The sequence below is a fragment of the Nilaparvata lugens genome, chromosome 9 (genome assembly GCF_014356525.2).
Source record: "Nilaparvata lugens isolate BPH chromosome 9, ASM1435652v1, whole genome shotgun sequence".
NCBI lineage: Eukaryota > Metazoa > Arthropoda > Insecta > Hemiptera > Delphacidae > Nilaparvata > Nilaparvata lugens.
The window spans coordinates 38,276,097-38,297,234 of NC_052512.1; the positions used below are offsets into that span (position 1 = coordinate 38,276,097).

The 21,138-nt window shown below is 38.4% G+C and overlaps 1 protein-coding gene across 1 annotated transcript; it reads right to left on the minus strand.

Moving 5' to 3' along the window:
* Positions 1 to 12,984: 12,984 nt before the first annotated feature.
* On the minus strand, positions 12,985 to 16,209 carry LOC120353136. The gene is made up of 3 exons (XM_039435830.1): positions 15,428 to 16,209; positions 14,446 to 14,560; positions 12,985 to 13,550 (listed from the first exon to the last, which is right to left on the minus strand). The coding sequence occupies exons 1-3, from the start codon at positions 15,721 to 15,723 to the stop codon at positions 13,095 to 13,097; spliced, it is 867 nt and encodes a 288-aa protein (XP_039291764.1). The 5' UTR covers positions 15,724 to 16,209; the 3' UTR covers positions 12,985 to 13,094.
* Between the last annotated feature and the right edge of the window lie 4,929 nt (positions 16,210 to 21,138).

Sequence of the window (21,138 nt, forward strand, 5' to 3'; positions counted from 1 at the left end):
TTCCTAGAGTGCCTCAAGGAGTTACAACAAGCCTATGGGCTGACAGGGGAGCAGTTGTTCCCGGTGCTACCAGAAATGCTAGCGGGAAGGTGTTCCTTATGGATGCGGAGCCGGAGAGGGTTCTGGCATCATTGGAACGATTTTGTAAGAGACTTTCGGTCTCGTTATCATCCAGCAACCTACAAGGAAGACCTGGATACTCAAATCCTGGGTCGACGGCAGCGTAAAGGCGAGGCCATCGACGACTATGTAGAAGAACTTCAGACCCTCATGTGGCGGAGAGGAGATTTCTCAGTCAACCACCAGCTGCAGAGGCTCTACAAGGATCTTCTACCCCGGTACAAGCTGTACATCAGGGAAGCCGAAGTCTATTCGGTGGATGATCTGCTCAAGCTGGCCAGACAGTATGAGAGGATAAAGTTGGAGGAGAGAAGCGCTCAGCAGAGGCAGAGGGCTACGAAAAAGGAGGAGGTTTGTAAACCTGTGAAATCGTGCTCCGAGCCAGAGCCTACAACAACCCAACGACGATTGGAGTCGACTCCAGTGGGACCTGTCTGCTGGCAGTGCAAGAAAGCGGGTCACTGGAGGTCAGAATGCCCTGAGATTTCTCTCTGCGCGGCCTGTGAGAAACCTCGTCCCAGTTGCACCTGTGAGAAGGACCAGAAGAGGACGACAGACAAAGCTGCAGTGGTGAGAACTAGGAACCAGCTTCAACTGGAACCGGTTACAACTGGAACTGAGACGAACAACCTATCTCTACTGCACGACCACAAACTCCCACACTCCTTCAACAGCCGTGCCTGGAGGCGTGGCTACAACCCAGACCTGTGTTTTGTCACAAGTAGAGTGTCAGCTGAGTGTGAAAGAGTTGTGTATGATCCCATCCCAAGGAGCCAGCATCGACCCATTGGCATCAAAGTTTACTCTGCTGTGAAGACACATGTTATACCTTATAGGAGGCGCTTCAACTTCAGAAAGGCTTGCTGGAACGCTTTTGCCAAAGACCTGGACCAGGCTGTGGCTGAAATCCCACCAACTCCGCAGAACTATGACAGGTTTGTGCAGTGCCTAAGAGAGGTGTCATGCAAGCACATCCCACGAGGATGCAGACAACGATACATCCCCGGCGTAACCACTGAAATGAAGGATGCACTTACTGAATACCAGCAACGCTATGAGGAGGACCCATTCAACGATGACACCATTGCACTTGGAGAAGAAATCATGTGGATGACAAGTGAAGCCAGACAAGCCAAGTGGATTGAGACCCTCGAAGGCATGGACATGACACATAGCAGCAAGATTGCATGGAACCTGCTGAAAAGACTCAGTGGCGACAAAGGAACAACTCCACACTCTGGTAAGGTAACAGCAAACCAAGTAGCACACCGGCTGCTCCTGAATGGAAAGACAGAGGGCCGAGCAAAGAAGTTCAAAATGGAGCAACAAGAACAGCCAGACCCCAAGTTACTGGAGGAACCCATCCAAATGGACGAGCTGGAGAGAGCAATAACCCAACTGAAGAATGGGAAGGCTGCAGGAGAGGATGACATCTGCACCGAACAAATCAAACAATTTGGAACTGGGGCTAAAAATTGGCTCCTAAACCTTTTTAATAGCTGCCTGTCATCGCTGTCCCTCCCCAAAGCCTGGAGGAAAGCAAAGGTCATCGCACTTCTGAAACCAGGTAAACCTGCAGACTCTGACTCCAGCTACCGGCCAATTTCACTTCTGTGCCATCTTTTCAAGCTCTATGAGCGTGTGATTTTTCAGCGCGTCGTGCGGTTCTTTGAGGGGAGGCTCATCCCACAGCAGGCAGGATTCCGGCCAGGTAAATCTTGTACAAGCCAGATATTGAACCTCACTGAGCAAATTGAGAATGGGTTTGAGGAAGGTGTCGTCACAGGCATGGCTCTAATAGACCTAACAGCAGCATATGACACGGTCAACCATAATCTTTTGCTCTCCAGGGTTTACAAGATGACGGGAGACAAGCACCTCACAAGTACCATCCGTACCCTCCTTCAGAACCGACGATTCTATGTCTGCTTGAATGGAAAAAAGAGTCGTTGGAGAATCCAGAAGAACGGTCTACCCCAAGGGAGCGTTTTGGCACCGCTGCTCTTCAATGTCTACACAAATGACCAGCCCATCACACCCAATGCTCTCCACTTCCTGTACGCCGATGATCTGGCTATATTGGTCAGAGATCGTTCTTTTGAAGGAGTGGAACAAAGACTGACTCATGCATTGGAGGAAATATCAACCTACTACAAGGAGAGTCACCTCAAACCAAACCCAGGGAAAACACAGGTATGCGCCTTCCACCTAAGATCCAGGGAGGCTAGGAGAAGACTGAACGTTACCTGGGAGGGCAAGGCCCTGGAACACACCGACTCACCAAAATATCTTGGCGTGACCCTGGACCGAACTTTGACATACAAACAGCACTGTCAGAATACATCATCAAAAGTCAACTCCAGGAACAACATCATCAGGAAGCTATGCAGCAGCCAATGGGGAGCAAATCCCAGCGTGCTCCTGACATCAGGAAAGGCTCTCTGCTTCTCTGTTGGGGAATACGCCTGCCCCGTCTGGTGTCGGTCAGCCCACACAAAGAAGGTTGATACATCCCTTAACGAGACGTGTCGCATTGCAACCGGCTGCATGAAACCAACTCCCATCGACAAACTCTACAGGGCTGCAGGAATGAACACTCCCAAGATCAGAAGAGCCAACCACGAATACTTGGAGAGGTTCAAACAGACCTTCGATGAGAGGCACGTGATGCACGGTCAGCTGGAGCCATCGCGCAGCCGACTCAAATCCAGGAGAAGTTTCATGAGGTTCACACAGCCAGAACCTCCAGACTGGTACCCACTCCGGGATCCTGAGACCACTGGAACCAGTCTGCCATGGAAATCCTGGAGGGCGCTAAATAGGATAAGAACTGGCGTGGCCCCTGTGAAGACCAACCTAGCGAGGTGGGGCTACTTAGCGGAGGACGATATCTACTGTGACTGCGGAGAGGCACAGGACATCGACCACCTCACACAGTGCCCACTGTGCCCTGTTCACTGCACGAATGACGACCTCTGGAGAGGGAATGCAGTTGCGGAGGACCTGGCCCACTTCTGGGCTGGAAAAATTTGAAAGACCGGACACGAAAAAGTAAGTAAGGAACCGGAGTCGCAGTTTGACAACAGGCTGTATACCACAGTCGAGGTAGCTGGCCACCAATATCGAGCTTCACTCAATACAGGAGCTGAATCCAACTACTTAAGCTTGGCAACGTTTGCAAGCTTAGAAGCAGCTGGATGTGCAAGGAGGACTCTGACAGATAGAGGTGCAATCTTGGCAAATGGAACCGTGGCGCGGTTATATGGGAAGGTGGAAATCAACCTGAAAGTCGGCCAAGAAATGCTACCCACAGTGATGATGATCATGGAGGGATTATCTCCCGAATTTTTATTCGGTATGCAGTTCCTGCAGGAGCACAGGGTGAAAATTGACACCCACACCTGCACTGTGGAGTGGGATCCCCAACCCAGGGAGAAGAGTGCTCCAACCACCCAGAAAACTGCGAAGGCCAGAGGAAGAGAGGTGAAGTCCAGTGCAGCCGCGATAGACATGCAAGGAAAGTGTCCGCAGCCCCAGGAGACGCGCATCTTCATGCTGGTGCGTGTCCGAGATGTCTGGCTCAATGCACTGGTCGATACTGGGGCTGAGTTGTCCTATGTCTCTGGAGAGGCAGCACAACAACTGAAGAAGTCTGGCGATTGCCAGATTAAGGTAGTGGAGGAGCTGAAGCTGAGGTGTGTAGTAGACGAGTCTACTGGAGGGTGGCAGTGATCAATGAGTTGGAATCCGAAATGATTTTGGGATTAAGTCATTTGAGAGCAATTCAAGCAAGACTCGATCTAGGGCAGAGGAGGATGATATTGCCTCCGGCTTTAGTAGGACAGGTGGCAGCAGTCACTTTAGAAAAGAAGGAGTTCGAAAAATTCCTGGAGACAGAGCTGAAAAAATTCAGAGATGTGCCAGGTGCGACTCACCTCCAGGTTCATAAAATCAGGCTGAAGGAAGGAGCTGAGCCGTTCTGACAACGTCTGTATCCTCGCAATCCTTTTTCCTTAAAATTTTACTCATTTTTGAAAAATTGTAACTCAGTACGATTCTCTTATTAAAGATAAAGAGTTCCGAGTGATCTAGTTTTTTTTTCAGAATTTCATCATCTGAAAAAGGCGAGAACGAATTTCTCTGTCCGATTAGGTACTGGATTTGTAGGAAATAGCTGAAAACTGGATAAATAATCAAAAATACAAGGTTTTTGGGCCACTCTGTATCTTTATAGCACAAGACAATTTATCATGAAAATATTGGTTGGTTCTGAATTTATTTATCCATTTTTGCATACAATCTCAAATAATATAAATATAATTGGGAAACGATAGCAGGCTTTGCCCAAAACTATTTTATTGCCAAATATTGATAGGTAATGGTTAATGTCCCAAAATGTTTTTAAGTTTTTACTGCTGAAAGTTCAAGTTTAAATTTCATTGATGTATCAAAAAATATAGGTATTAAAAATCAGAAATAGAATATAAATTGCTAACAGGCCCCCTTTTTCATGTCTATATTGACTGGACTAATATGGTTGCAACTTTGAGCAAGCTATTGTGAACGCATTACCGTACTGGGAAAAAACATACCTATAATCTTTTTTCTTTAGGGCTACTCTTGAATAATACATAAAAATAGAAATCTAAGAAAAATAGAAATAGTATAATATAGAAATAATATTCTAATATTTTTATTTATAAGAAAAATATGCTAATTTTAAAATGGGTAGCCTACTTGAATTTCTGTTTGTTTTTATTCGTACATAGGTACCTACCTACAGGTATGGTTTGAAAAACAAATATGGCACAAATATGGTTTGAAAATACATCTACTACAGTGCAGTGTAAATATGGCCTAAAACGTTAACCTTGCTAACATATAAATTAACATACAATAAAAATAAGTAATATCCATATTTACATAACCAAAAATGTCATATATTCGACTATAAAGGAATACGGTAGCCTACTTACTCAGTATGCATTTCGATATCTCACTCCCATGAAATGGAGTTTTTGTGTTCCCGTTTGATGCACGGCCAGTATATGAGAATTTCATGGCCAGCTCATCAAACATTAAACTTCTCAAGATATTATTGATACATTGGCCAATATTAGCGCTCCCCACTGTCCTCATATGCTTTATCTAAAAAAAATCAAAACAATTTTATTAGTACTGTGTAAAATGATCAGTCATAAATGGTTTGCGAAATGAAGGACATTCATTCCGCAAAAACGTTATTTTTGAGTGGAGCTCAGTTCTGTTTAACTTATAGTGAGATTATTCTAGGAAAGAAGCTGAAAGAAATCTACGATGTCTCTCAGATGATGCTCCAAAAATGATGCAGTAAAATGTGCGTGTGGGGGCCCTGCACTCTTAGACTCCCTATGTTCAATACAAATTAACAGAAAATTTCTTAACTATATTCACTATAGGGCCTATCTTTCCTATTAGTTGAAGAGATCCAAACATACAGTTACAGTATTTGACAATTCAATGTTATGTCTTCATGTAATCACGATTTCCACGGTTAGAGTTAATTTTAAAGAATAATGGTCATTGAATTTTCTCAGCATTGAACTTTACACAAGTTCTATCCTTTCAAGATACAATGTTATTATTAAATATTCAGTTATATTCCTTCCAAAACCTTGCGAATTCTAATAAACATTGAAGTTGAAAATATTTTACCAGTTCTGTTGAATATCCAAACAAATTTTGCATTGGAAATAATCGATTCATGTCATTATAATGTCTCTAAAAGGAAAAGTTATAAATTTGATAAGAGATCCATTTCTATTGGGAATTGTATCAGTAGATGCGTTCCTTTTTTTAATTAAAAGTTTAAAATACTCCTCTGAAACACTTTGTATAACAAGGCATGAGCATAATGTACCTAGATTGTAAACCTACATCGTCTTTGACTTTGGTGTAGGCTACTTATTGGATGATACACTAAATGGATAAATAACTAATTGAATGAATAAATCAAGACATACCTTGTCACGTGTTATTTTAGCACCACAAAATATTTTTGAAATGAACTATTGAGCTTTAATGAAATTATGAAATAGAAAGGAAAGATAGCCTAGTCAAAGTACCACTCAAGTAAAATCGAATGTTATTTGTGATAGAGAGTAATCATGGTCTGGCCAGAAAATTCGAACTGTAGCACCAAAATCCCAGACTGCAGTTCTGCCAATAGCAGGTTTGTGTTTGCACCAGCGCAGACCGTCCAGCTGTTTTGACCTTGTCGATGTCTTTTTTTCCCAGTCCATCTTGTCTAGTCACCCCATTGTCTTGTTGCAAGACCGAATTTGTATTTTGTCATGTAATTTCGATCGGAAATTTCTTGTAAATAATTGTTTGAGTGTTGTGTGTGTGAATTATGAATATAACAGCGTAAATAGTGTTGAATTGAATTAATTTGAATCGGATTTGAATTTATAAAGAATCCAGTTTGAGCTTTGTTCGAAACACAGTGTATGACCTGCAAATTGAACACAGAATCAACACGAAAAGGCAGCCCGGAAGCGAACCTGTCTTATTCCCAGATTTCATCCCACCCTGAACCTGATCAAAACACCTAATAAAGGCTTCGATGGGCAAGTAGTCAAGATTGGATTAAATCTGGTGAGTTTTTGCTCTTTTTTATTGTTCATTAATGCAGAGTTTAACTGTACAAATAACCTGGCTCAATTTGAAGATCAAATTTTGCCCCTTGTTTGTATTTGATTATTTAAATAGTAAATTACAGTCCTCTGGTAGCTCTAGCCTGAGCTTTGTTCAGAACATTTCTTGTTCCTGCCGAGTCGGGATGAATTTAAATTTGTAATTGGTTGATTCATTCACACACATTGGATTTAAGCAGTTTCGTATTTGTCCAGTGTTGGCATGTTGAGAGTGGTCTGATCTATGCTCAACTTAAGTTTGTTGTAGCCTCGTTCTAGAGCAAGGTTTCTTGTCAATTTGTATTTGTCTGAAATTAAATTTATTTCAGTTAAAATTGTAATTTCCTGAAACTAGGCGCATTGTGCTCTTTTTTTGGGAATTTGTTTGTATGTTGGAATTTGTATTGTCCATTTTGTTATACATGTTAGTGAAGGTTAATCACCAGCATGAATTTGTTTGTTCAATTCAACAAGTTATCGTTTGTTTGTGAGTTGTTGGAAGAACATTATCTAATCATATAGTTTTGTCTTCAGCAGTAACTTATCTTGTGAATTGATAATCAAAGTTTAACTTTGATAACTTACTAGTCGTGATCCTTCCTTTCATCTAGTTTTGAACTCATTCTTGTTTTATTGTCTGTTGTTTGTATTGTCGGGGCTGAATTGTTTTGTGTATGAGTTCAAGATGGAGGAAAAATTACAGAAACAAATCAGGGTGCATCGCGCTAAACTGGAACAATTGTATGCCAGATTGCAAAGAATTTATGAACTGTCTAAAAATGTCTCTGATCCAAAAGTTGCTGAGCGATTTTCAATCTTGTATCCTCGGGTGTCTCAGACCATTTTGGATTATGAAAAGACAGAATTAGTGGTTAATGAGTTGGAACTTGAGTTGAATAAAGATCATGTTGTAGCATTCAACGACTCACACCTAGATCTGTTTCAGTATATTGAAGTAGCGGCTAACACTCTCAAACAGAAAGAGGTGACTAATGTTATTGCTCAATCTTCGGCAGCTACAGCAGCTAGTGCACAGCCGGTCGTGTCCAAGTCGGTACTGCCTAAAATCGACCTTCCGAAATTTGATGGGAACCAGACTCAATGGTCGGTGTTTTATGAACTATTTAAGGCATTGGTACATGACAACAAGAGTTTGAACGATCAGCAGAAGGTCCAATATCTTGTAAGTAGACTTACTGGACAAGCAGCAAATATTTTTCGTCATTTGCCACCATTGGCTAACAATTATCAAATAATTTGGCAGGCATTATTGACCCGCTATAACGATCCACGGACGTAAGTCGATGCCTATTTCAAACAAATTTTTGAATTTCGTCCAATAAAATCAGAATCAAAGGCAGGTTGTATTGCGATTTTGGATGGGTTTTGCAGTTTAATCAATGCAGTGAAGAGATTGCGACTCACTGATTTGTCAGACTCGATATTCCTCTATCATGGCTTGAGACTGCTGGATCCAAGTTCTCGTAGAAATTTTGAATCGGCCGTCCATGACAAGGCTATGCCAACTTATACCGATTATGTCAAATTCATTGAAAAGCAAATTAAGACTCTTCCTTCTGATGAGAAACAGACTGAATCGTTTAATATGAGGCACAAAAAGGATAATAAATCAAAGGTGTTTGTGGTTCAATCTAATGATTCATCTAACGATGCATCTAGTAAAAATCCCAATTGTCTGAAGTGCTCAAAACCGGGTCATCGGTTAGTAGATTGTGCAAGTTTCTTGAAAATGACTCCTTGGGATCGTTATTGTTTGATTAAAGGAAAGTTTTGTTGTTTTCGTTGTCTTGATGTGGATCATTTGAGTAGAGATTGTTGTAGTAAAACTCAGTGTGCTCAATGTCGAGAATCTCATCATTCTTTATTGCACTTTTCCAGATCAAGTTCCAATGAAGGTGTTGCATCCTCGTCGAACTCCAAGGCAGGTGGCACATCACCTATTAGTTGTTGTTCTACATCCAACGATGTAGAAAATTCGACCGTTGTGTTGTCGACCATCACTGCACATGTTCGAGATTGTAATGATCAGCTTTGTGATGTTCGTTTCTTGGTTGACACCGGGAGTCAGTGTCATTTTGTCACAGCCAAATTGTATCGGCGTTTGTGACTACCATTCCAGCCCATGAAAACCGTTGTTCGTGGAATCGGTGGTGGTACTAGTGAAGTTCGAGGTCGTACTTGTGTGTCGATTCAGTCGAAGTTGGATCCTACCATCAAGTTTTCGATGGATGCCACAGTGGTAGATAAAGTCATCGACAAGTTGCCTTCTTGTGAAATCGACAGATCCAAACTTCATCATCTTGAAAATCTCACACTGGCTGACTACAAATTCTACCTTCCTAGTAGAATAGATGGCATCATTGGTGCGGAGTTAGTTCCTCACTTGCTACGTGGGAGTCCTAGTATAGGTGAATCGCACAAATTGATGACTGTTAATAGTGTCTTTGGTCACATTCTGATGGGGAGAGCGCCGATTCTCACTTCAACAAAGAATGTGTCGAATTGTTTTACAGCCATCTGTAGTCCATTCGTTAGAAGTCCATCGTTGGATAGTTTTGTGGAACGTTTTTGGGAGTTGGAATCGTGCCCTGCACCAAGCTGTCAACTGAAACCGGAAGAGTTGGAGTGTGAGGTAAATTTTCGGAAGTCTGTACATCGTGTGAATTCTGGTCATTTTGTTGTTGCCTTGTCATTTGCGGAGCCGCCCAGCAGCTTGGGAGATTCGTATGCTGTCGCCGAACGCAGACTGCTGAATTTGGAGAGACAACTAGAGCTTGACAGCAATACTCGTATTTCATATCATGAAATATTGATCGATTACCTACGTCAGGGTCACATGTCGTTTGTAGCAGATCAGACAGACCGAGGTGGTTACTACATACCGCATCATGCCATCGTGAAAGCAAGCAGCACTACCACGCCCATCCGAATTGTATTTGATGCTGGTTCCAGAACATCATCTGGTTTGTCATTGAACCAGGTTCTTCATGTTGGTCTCAAATTGCAGACTGACATTTTTGTTTTGTTAGTTAATTTTCGTTTGTTCCCAATTGCACTAACTGCCGACATTGAACAAATGTATCGACAGATATTAGTGGAGGATTCCTGCCGTCGTTATCAGCGTGTATTGTGGAGATTTTCGCTGGAGGATCCGATCGAAATTTATCAGCTCAATTGTGTTGTTTTTGGTGTTTCAAGCTCTCCATATTTGGCGCTTCGCACCGTCCACCAGCTTGTAGAGGAGGATGGAAATCGTTTTCCAGCAGCCAAGGCGAGAATACCAAGAGACATGTTCATGGACGACTTAGTCACATCTGTCGCCACAGAGTCAGAGGCTGTGGAGCTATATCGTCAGTCCAAGCAGCTGTTTGAGGGAGGAGGTTTCTCGCTCACAAAGTGGACTTCAAATTCACCATCAATGTTGGAGAAATTCTCGGAGGAAGAGAAATCGTTTTCGTACAAGGATTTCGAAGCAGACAACTCCTTGGCTATCTTGGGATTGAATTGGCAACCTAGTACTGATCTGTTTCAGTTTTCAGTCAAGAGTGGTGAGGTCGTCGCTACTAAGCGTTCTATTCTGTCAGTGATGGCTCGTATCTATGATCCACTTGGTCTCTTGTCACCGTTTACATTATTTCTCAAGTGTCTTGTCCAGAAACTGTGGAAATTAGGAGTGGATTGGGACGAGAAGCCGCCTGAGTCTATATGCACTCTTTGGGAGAATTGTCAAAAAGAGTTGCCTCTATTGTTGAAATTTGCTGTTCCACATCACGTTGGTTTGTTTCAGAATTCTCACATCAGTTTGATTGGTTTTTGGCTGAAAAATAGTTTTTCAGAGGCGGGGGTATGGTCTGGCCAGAGAATTCGAACTGTAGCACCAAAATCACAGACTGCAGTTCTGCCAATAGCAGGCTTGTGTTTGCGCCAGTGCAGACCATCCAGCTGTTTTGACCTTGTCGATGTCTTTTTTCCCAGTCCATCTTGTCTAGTCACCCCGTTGTCTTGTTGCAAGACCGAATTTGTATTTTGTCATGTAATTTCGATCGGAAATTTCTTGTAAATAATTGTTTGTGTGAGTGAATTATGAATATAACAGCGTAAATAGTGTTGAATTGAATTAATTTGAATCGGATTTGAATTTATAAAGTATCCAGTTTGAGCTTTGTTCGAAACACAGTGTATGACCTGCAAGTTGAACACAGAATCAACACGAAAAGGCAGCCTGGAAGCGAACCTGTCTTATTCCTAGATTTCATCCCACCCTGAACCTGATCAAAACACCTAATAAAGGCTTCGATGGGCAAGTAGTCAAGATTGGATTAAATCTGGTGAGTTTTTGCTCTTTTTTATTGTTTATTAATGCAGAGTTTAACTGTACAAATAACCTGGCTCAAATTGAAGATCAAATTTTGCCCCTTGTTTGTATTTGATTATTTAAATAGTAAATTACAGTCCTCTAATGAGCTCATTAGCCGGCATTTAATAGTGAATTGGGGAATTGATCAAAGCGCTATATAAATTAATTCAAGTTTAAGATATTCGGAACATGTTGATTGCTATCATATAGTCTATAAGAACGTTTTATGAATTTACTTGATTTATGTAGGAAGCTTACTTCCATGCACAGCATGAACTCATAAAACCGAGATTATTGAATTGTCATTTCTATTGATTATTATTTGCTCATTGATCAAAATATGTCATGTTAAATCTACAGATGGAACAGGTTTTAAGTTGTAGAATTCTAAATTGACTTGAAGTCCATGTATCAGTATCGAATACAAATTTCTAATTTTTAAAGCTCACATCTGTGAATGCTAATAAACCTTGTGATAATTGTTAAACTATTGAAGAATTATATATATTGGAATTATAAATATAAGAATATTTTATATATTATATTATTTTATGGGAATATATTTTATGTTTTATGTCAGCATACAAAATCTTAGAAGTTTTTTATTATATCCTAACTCATCTAGTGATATACAGTTTGAGCTGTCTTGGTACCAAGAAATAATCGTCAGCAGCATATAAAATCAGTGAATCAATTAATATTGATCTTATTCAGAGCATTTATCACTTATCATCCTTTGATGATAGAAATACTATTCAGCCAGAAAAGTCTTACTGAAAATTATATTAATAAGCCTACAGTATATCATATAAGGATCCAGAAAACTTCAAGAACTGGCGTTGTAAGTTCCAAGGAATTTTAGAAGGGTAGGTTGGTGAATACCTGTATTCATGATAAGCGTTTTAAAAATCAACTAGAAAGATCATAGTTGGTTTTCATTATTCTCGATTGAATATATGGTTACTGAAAATCAGTCACCAATTATCTTTTTGACTTCCTTATTGGTATTCTTCAAGAACTTTCGTGAATTCTTCATGGAAGCAGCGGTAAGAATTATTGATCACCAGTCATTGAACCCTGTGGTGATTAATTATATTTGGAAAATTCATGCATCTACCACTGAGCTAGAGCTGCGGTCCGAACCCAGCATATTTGTGAGCCGGACAGCCTTAACTTTTTTGTGAATTTATTTGCAAAATGGGGATTTTAGCAACCACTCTTATAAATATCAAAAATACAGCACCACACATGAATGGTTGGCAATCTACACCATTACATAATATCACTCAACATGTAAGGCAAAGATTTACAACTTTACACAATGGCTTCACAACATGGGACTCTATCACAAGAGGCAACCCCCCAGGAAGCACGACTTTACACAATGGCACCACAAACGTAAGGCATGATGAAAAGCTTACCTACTCAACCTTACTATCAATGCTAAATAGAATTATTAATAAAACTGAAAGCTGCAAGAAGTATAATCTGAAGTTGATTCAAGAAGATATATCTGATGATCTATTGTAAGTTTCTGGCTAAAATAATTGAGTTGCTCATCAAGTTGAAATTTTTCAAGCTGCATAAATACAGACAAACTGTATCACACGAGTTTGATAACATAATTCTTAATAATAGAGAAAATTGGATGAAAATTTCCATAAAATTTATAGCAAAATTTTGATCTTGATCTTTGAATCTAAATATTGTATGCTGACCAGGGTTATAGGTTATTTTAAATATAAGAATATTATTGATATTAAGGAAGATAAGACTCTGCCTAAAATTTTAAGAGCTATATTGGTAGTAATTTTCTCCATGTTTACTATCATACCTGGATGACTTGGATGATTTCCGAGTAACATTATGTACATGACACTTGAAACTATCAACACCACACAATTCATCCAAAATAGGCACTGTCAGTACGTCCATTTTAATATTCCTGCAATTTGGTAGTACACTTGGCAACTTATTTGAAGTATTCCATACGTATCGTCACCATGAACCAGTCTCCAGCAAACTCGCAAATTTCCTACTTTAGCAACCATCCCCGAAACCCTACAACCATGACACCGGCTGATCACCAACCCCGGGACAATATAGCAGAGACTCCATGGGAGAGAGAAGGAGGCAGCATATGCTCCATCAATTTCGACCCACAAAACCTGGCACAATTGTCTTCTACTGGGATTGATAATGCCGTCGATGCAATAAATACTGATGAGAGTCCAGCTGGTGGAGATAAAGGAGTGAGGGCGTCCAATCTGGTGCTGATGTCTCTGCAGACCGCTCCAAGCGCCGCCGAGGGAACAGAGAAGGCCGCCACCCAATCGCCGCCCAATGTGACCAGTCAACCGCCATCCGCCACCACCAACCTAGGAAAGCGCAACACAACATTAGACTCCTCAGTTAGAGTCAGTTATGCTACCAATCTCATGGCAAATGATTCCATAAATGAATTCAAACTCATGCTCAGCCAAGCCTTAGAGGGGCAGACTAAAAAATACAAGAAGATATACAAGCAAACCAGGATAAAAGGACAGAAAATATCCTAGAAAATATCAAAGCTGTACAAGAGGATATCAAAACGGTCAGACAGGATGTCAAAACTATTGATGAAAAATTTTCTAGCTTCAAAGAGGAAGTGAAAAGTCTGATAGATATTGAAGTGGGCATGCAATCTACAATCATAAAAGAGTTGGAAACCCATATGGATGAAGTCACCTGTCAGGTAAATGAGCGGTTGGATGAGGTACCCAGGGAAGTAGGAAAACAGGTGGACATATTAGGCAAAGAGCTAGGTACCACTATCATGGGAACTATGATGGAAGAAGTATTAGGAAATAACTGTGAAGTAGAGTCAAAGAAAGAAGAAGATAATAAGAAAATAGTAAAGATAGTCAGAGAACAGGGTAACATGCAGACATGTATAGCAAGCTTAATGGAGGAGGGGACTAAATCAAGAGAGAGATATGGCATGTTGGATAATACCATAGGCGGACAACAGTTAAAGCTAACCGAATTGTATGACAGAGTGAATGAGAATAGGAAAACTATGAATGATAAATGGACTGCAAATGAAGAATGAGTCTCCAGAATAGAGACACGCATGGAAAGTATCCCAGTCAGTCGAACGCATTATACGCCGACTGAATTAGTAAATGGCACTCAACTTTTCCAAAATCTTGGAAAATTTGATAACTTCTACCGTCACATGCAACCCAGACCATTTGTGGATCAAATAAGAGCAATTCAAGAGTTGATACCCACCTCTTGGTTAGTGTGGCGTTTCCAATTGTCCAGTTTATTACTTGGCGAGCCGCTGATGTTTTTCCAGAGCAGGGTGCGAGACATTAGGAGCCTAGAGGATTTCCTCTCCCAGTTCCTGCAGCAATATTGGAGCAAACGTAAACAGATGGACGCTCTATCAGAGATTATATCATGCACATATGATAATAGAGGTGGACATTCTTATACTGAATTTGTAGCTAACATAATGTATGGGAACTCTCAACTAGATGAATCTTTAGCTGACTCATCACTAGCTAATATACTATTCAAAAAGCTTCCCATCTGTGTTCGCATGACACTGGCAGTACCTATCTTCCATTTCCAATTGTCAAGAACTGATAGAACATTTACATTGTATCCAATCCATTACTTCTGAAACAAGTCATGTAAACGATCATGCAAGAAATCCCAATCATTCTCTTCAGCATAATAGCAACCATTTCAGAGGAGATTATAATGATGAGAATCAAATGTCAAATGCCGGAGCAAACGCTTGATATACAAAATACACTGAAAATAATTACAGAGGTCAATCATTTGAAAATGATTCCAGAAATAAATCCCAATATTACACTTGTATACAACAGGATAAAGGAGCATATTATGATGGCAGAGATTGCTTAAATGGGAATAATTATAAACATGATGGAGGACACAAGAGTCAAGGTGAAACACATCAAAATCATAGCAGAACAAACACCTCTTACACAGTAGACACATCATATACAGTAGCGTGCACAACAAAAACAACCCAAAATCAACATACAAATAACCCACCACCAAATAAAGAAGTCAAAAATGCATCAAATTCAGTCTGTAAAAAGCAACCTATACTAAGTCTGCTATTCCCCCCCCCCCGAAGATCTACCACTAGCAACCAATCTACTACTGAAAACTACATGCAGCATCAACACAGAAATAATTAGAGAATTGCCAATAACCAAATCTGAAAATGACATACCGCTTCCATGCACTGAACCTGTGCACCAGCATGCAGCACCCCCACAGCATACCCGTTTTGAGCAGTCGCCGCCCAAACATTGTTGGATCCACCTGCGGCACACTAAGTTCAAGGAGCAAACCGCCACCAAGGCAAGCAGAAAATGTGACCAGCAGGACGATGTCAGAGTGGAACATGGAACCCAGCACAGGAAGGCTCACCGGAGGAAGCAACAAGGAAGGCCCCGGAAAAGAGGTTATCGTCCTCATGCAAGGTTCAAACACTGCAAGAAATGCATCCAGAAACCAGACAACCATGGGAGGAAGGCAGCATGCAGAGAGGACAACTGGCACCGAAATGTATGGGATAATGAGACCAACATGCACCCGAAGCACACACGGTTCAAGCAAGCAGCTTACCGTAGTGATTGCAGTTATGGAATAAAGAAAAGAAATATGCTTAAAATTAATGAAATTTAATAACAGATTCAAGACTAGGTTGTGATGATAAAGGAAAAAACTATTATATGAAAGTATTGAAAGATGAATTGTGTGCAATAAAATTGAGAGAAAGAATGAATTGTTTATTGGAAGAAAGAATATCTGGTTACTGTTTACTAAGAGGTTATGTTATGAGCTTAATAAGTATTGTAATGGGCTTCCTGGGGGGGTACCTCTTGTAATGATCTCCACGTTGTTTGAGGTTCACCTCCGCCCGGGAGCAGGAAGGCCAATACAAAGAAAGAGTGGAATGAGTCCGGAGTAATTGGTCTGGGAGGTAGTAATTCTCTCCTTTCAACTCGATTACACCGTCTTCATAGCACTCAAAAAATATATAAAGATAATATCCAATCACAAATGATGGAATGTGGTGTAACGTGGCGTTTGCGGATATATATCAATAAGCTCAACACTTCCGGCTGACTCCCACAGCCAAGAATATAGTTCCAGGAGACCTTTGCTCGTCGCATAACTATACCTTGTGAGGTTGCCAAACACGGGATAAAATGAATTGCTATCACGTATTGAATTATTTTACCATAATTATGAATCACTCTGTATATATATAGCACTTAACAGAAAACACTTGAAAGTTTCATAATATAAATATAAATGGGATACACACAACATGGATAGATTAAAAACTTACATTTAAACAAGAATTTTTGGGAGCTGGGCACCCTTTGTCAATCAACCAGGAAGTGAAGTGGTACAGATTTGAACATTCAAACATGCAGATTTGAATGTTCAAATCTTCACCACTTCACTTCCTGGTTGATTGACAAAGGGGACCCAGCCACCAAAAATTCTCTTTTAAATGTAAGTTTTCAAGTGTTTTAATCTATCTGTGTCATGTGTATCCTGTTATATTTATTATAAATATATATATATATATATATATATATATATATATATATATATATATATATATATATATATATATATATATATATATATATATATATATATATATATATATATATATATATATATATATATATATATATATATATATATATATATATATATATATATATATATATATATATATATATATATATATATATATATATATATATATATATATATATATATATATATATATATATATATATATATATATATATATATATATATATATATATATATATATATATATATATATATATATATATATATATATATATATATATATATATATATATATATATATATATATATATATATATATATATATATATATATATATATATATATATATATATATATATATATATATATATATATATATATATATATATATATATATATATATATATATATATATATATATATATATATATATATATATATATATATATATATATATATATATATATATATATATATATATATATATATATATATATATATATATATATATATATATATATATATATATATATATATATATATATATATATATATATATATATATATATATATATATATATATATATATATATATATATATATATATATATATATATATATATATATATATATATATATATATATATATATATATATATATATATATATATATATATATATATATATATATATATATATATATATAGAAGATCTACCACTAGCAACCAATCTACTACTGAAAACTACATGCAGCATCAACACAGAAATAATTAGAGAATTGCCAATAACCAAATCTGAAAATGACATACCGCTTCCATGCACTGAACCTGTGCACCAGCATGCAGCACCCCCACAGCATACCCGTTTTGAGCAGTCGCCGCCCAAACATTGTTGGATCCACCTGCGGCACACTAAGTTCAAGGAGCAAACCGCCACCAAGGCAAGCAGAAAATGTGACCAGCAGGACGATGTCAGAGTGGAACATGGAACCCAGCACAGGAAGGCTCACCGGAGGAAGCAACAAGGAAGGCCCCGGAAAAGAGGTTATCGTCCTCATGCAAGGTTCAAACACTGCAAGAAATGCATCCAGAAACCAGACAACCATGGGAGGAAGGCAGCATGCAGAGAGGACAACTGGCACCGAAATGTATGGGATAATGAGACCAACATGCACCCGAAGCACACACGGTTCAAGCAAGCAGCTTACCGTAGTGATTGCAGTTATGGAATAAAGAAAAGAAATATGCTTAAAATTAATGAAATTTAATAACAGATTCAAGACTAGGTTGTGATGATAAAGGAAAAAATTATTATATGAAAGTATTGAAAGATGAATTGTGTGCAATAAAATTGAGAGAAAGAATGAATTGTTTATTGGAAGAAAGAATATCTGGTTACTGTTTACTAAGAGGTTATGTTATGAGCTTAATAAGAGTATTGTAATGGGCTTCCTGGGGGGTTACCTCTTGTAATGATCTCCACGTTGTTTGAGGTTCACCTCCGCCCGGGAGCAGGAAGGCCAATACAAAGAAAGAGTGGAATGAGTCCGGAGTAATTGGTCTGGGAGGTAGTAATTCTCTCCTTTCAACTCGATTACACCGTCTTCATAGAACTCAAAAAATATATAAAGATAATATCCAATCACAAATGATGGAATGTGGTGTAACGTGGCGTTTGCGGATATATATCAATAAGCTCAACACTTCCGGCTGACTCCCACAGCCAAGAATATAGTTCCAGGAGACCTTTGCTCGTCGCATAACTATACCTTGTGAGGTTGCCAAACACGGGATAAAATGAATTGCTATCACGTATTGAATTATTTTACCATAATTATGAATCACTCTGTATATATATAGCACTTAACAGAAAACACTTGAAAGTTTTATAATATAAATATAAATGGGATACACACAACATGGATAGATTAAAAACTTACATTTAAACAAGAATTTTTGGGAGCTGGGCACCCTTTGTCAATCAACCAGGAAGTGAAGTGGTACAGATTTGAACATTCAAACATGCAGATTTGAATGTTCAAATCTTCACCACTTCACTTCCTGGTTGATTGACAAAGGGGACCCAGCCACCAAAAATTCTCTTTTAAATGTAAGTTTTCAAGTGTTTTTAATCCATCTGTGTCATGTGTATCCTGTTTATATTCATATTATATATTTTTATATATATATATATATATATATAATATATATATATATATATATTGATATGATAATCATATGTAATGAATCAGTTGTTTGAATTATTCTAAATCATCAGAAAGTTTGTTATTTTATCTCAGTTTATTTTAGTCAATAAAAGCAATTATTCTAGCTCTTCAATGGTCTCTATTTATTACAATTTTATTGACTAAAATAAGTACTGGTAATCAAAATGCCAAAGAGAAAAACCTGGGATCGAAATAATGTTGTATCTCCATCACGGAATCAGGATAAGCCTACCGAATTATCTCGAAATGAACCCGTTGATACATCTTTCAACTCAGAATCAATTGGGAACATTCTCAAACCAAAATGTCTAAGTGTGGATCCAGATTCTCCTAGTGCACCAATGAAATGGAGACACTGGAAAAGAATGCGGATGCCTACTTGAAAGGAAACTATTACACTGAAGATACGAAATTGGGTATCTTAGTTACCTTGCTGTCAGCTGAAAATTACAAATTGATAATAGATTGTACTACATTCGAGGAAAGTATCTCAATCCTTGAAGGCATATTTATCAAGAAGAAAAGCGAAATCTTTACAGGGTACCTTCTCTCTATTAGAAAACAAAAACAAGGTGAGTCCATCGATAATTTTTTCCTAAAACTGAAAGAACTCAGCCTAGAATGTAATTTTACAGCGATCTCTGCTACAGATAATCAAGAAGAGCACATAAAAGAAGCATTGATTGCAGGTTTATATTTATCCAAAATCCGCCAACAAATTCTAGAAAGCCCAGATATGTCTTTGCATGAAACTCTTAATCGTGCAAGAGCTTTTGAGTCTGCAAAAGATCAATCACAATGCTACAATAAATCTAATACTCCATTTGAGCTTAATGCTTGCAAAGATACAGAAAATGCATCAAATCTAATTCCTAATCAAAAAAACACTTCAGACTCCTCATTATCAGCTGTTAGTATTAGTGGACAAGCATGCTTTTTTTGTGGCAACAAAAAACATTCTCGACTATTTTGCCCAGCTAAAAACGAATTCTGCAAGAAGTGTGGTAAGGAGGGACACTTTGCTCGGGTATGTAACTCAAAATCTTCTTTATTAGAGAAAAAAAGAGAGTTTAATAATTTGATATTACTGACACCTTCAGTGCAAGCTGAAAAATGTCTTTCAAAGGTTATTATTCCTATTACCATAAACAGAACTGAAAGTCAAGCACTGATCGATACTGGAGGAACTGGCAACTTTATTGACGATACCTTTGCAAAAAAACTGAATTTAGAAGTTATACCAGAGATAGGAAAAGTAACTTCAGGCTCAAAATGCTTCACACCACAAATCCGAGGCAAAGTTAACGTGAATTTAACAGTTCAAGGAGAAAGTTATACAAACACAACCTTAATGCTTATGCAAGACCTCTGTGAAAATATTATTCTTGGGCACGAATTTATGAACAATTTCTTCAGTATAGAAATACCATTTGGAGGTAATAAGCCACCTCTTACTATTTGCGGAATAACTCAAGCAAAAATTCCTTCTTGCTCCCTTTTTCAACATCTAAAACCCAATTGTCAACCAATTACAACCAAGTCTTGCAAATTATCAAAATATGATGAAGATTTTATTTCCAATGAAATTCTACAATTACTGGAAGATGGCATCATAGAAGAAAGCCACACACCTTGGCGTGCCCAAGCATTTGTTGTTAAACCCGATAACCAAAAAAAAGGATGGTTATAGATTATTCTAGAACTATAAACAGATTCACTGAATTGGACGCCTATCCCATTCCAAATATGGAAGATTTAGTTCGCAAAGTAGCTCAGTATTCCTGGTATAGTACTGTAGATCTGAAATCCGCATATCACCAAGTACCAATCTTACTTGAAGAAAGGCAATACACAGGATTTGAAGCATGTGGGAAACTTTATCAGTTCTGTCGTATTCCTTTTGGTGTCACTAATGGTGTTTCAGCTTTTCAAAGAGTAATTGAATCACTCATACAAAAAGAAAAATTATTTGATACCTATGCTTATTTAGATGATGTCATAATTTGTGGAAATTCAAAAGAAGAGCATGACACTAATCTTGAACGGTTTCTTGCAGCAGCTTCAAATAACTCACTTACTATAAACAAGGAAAA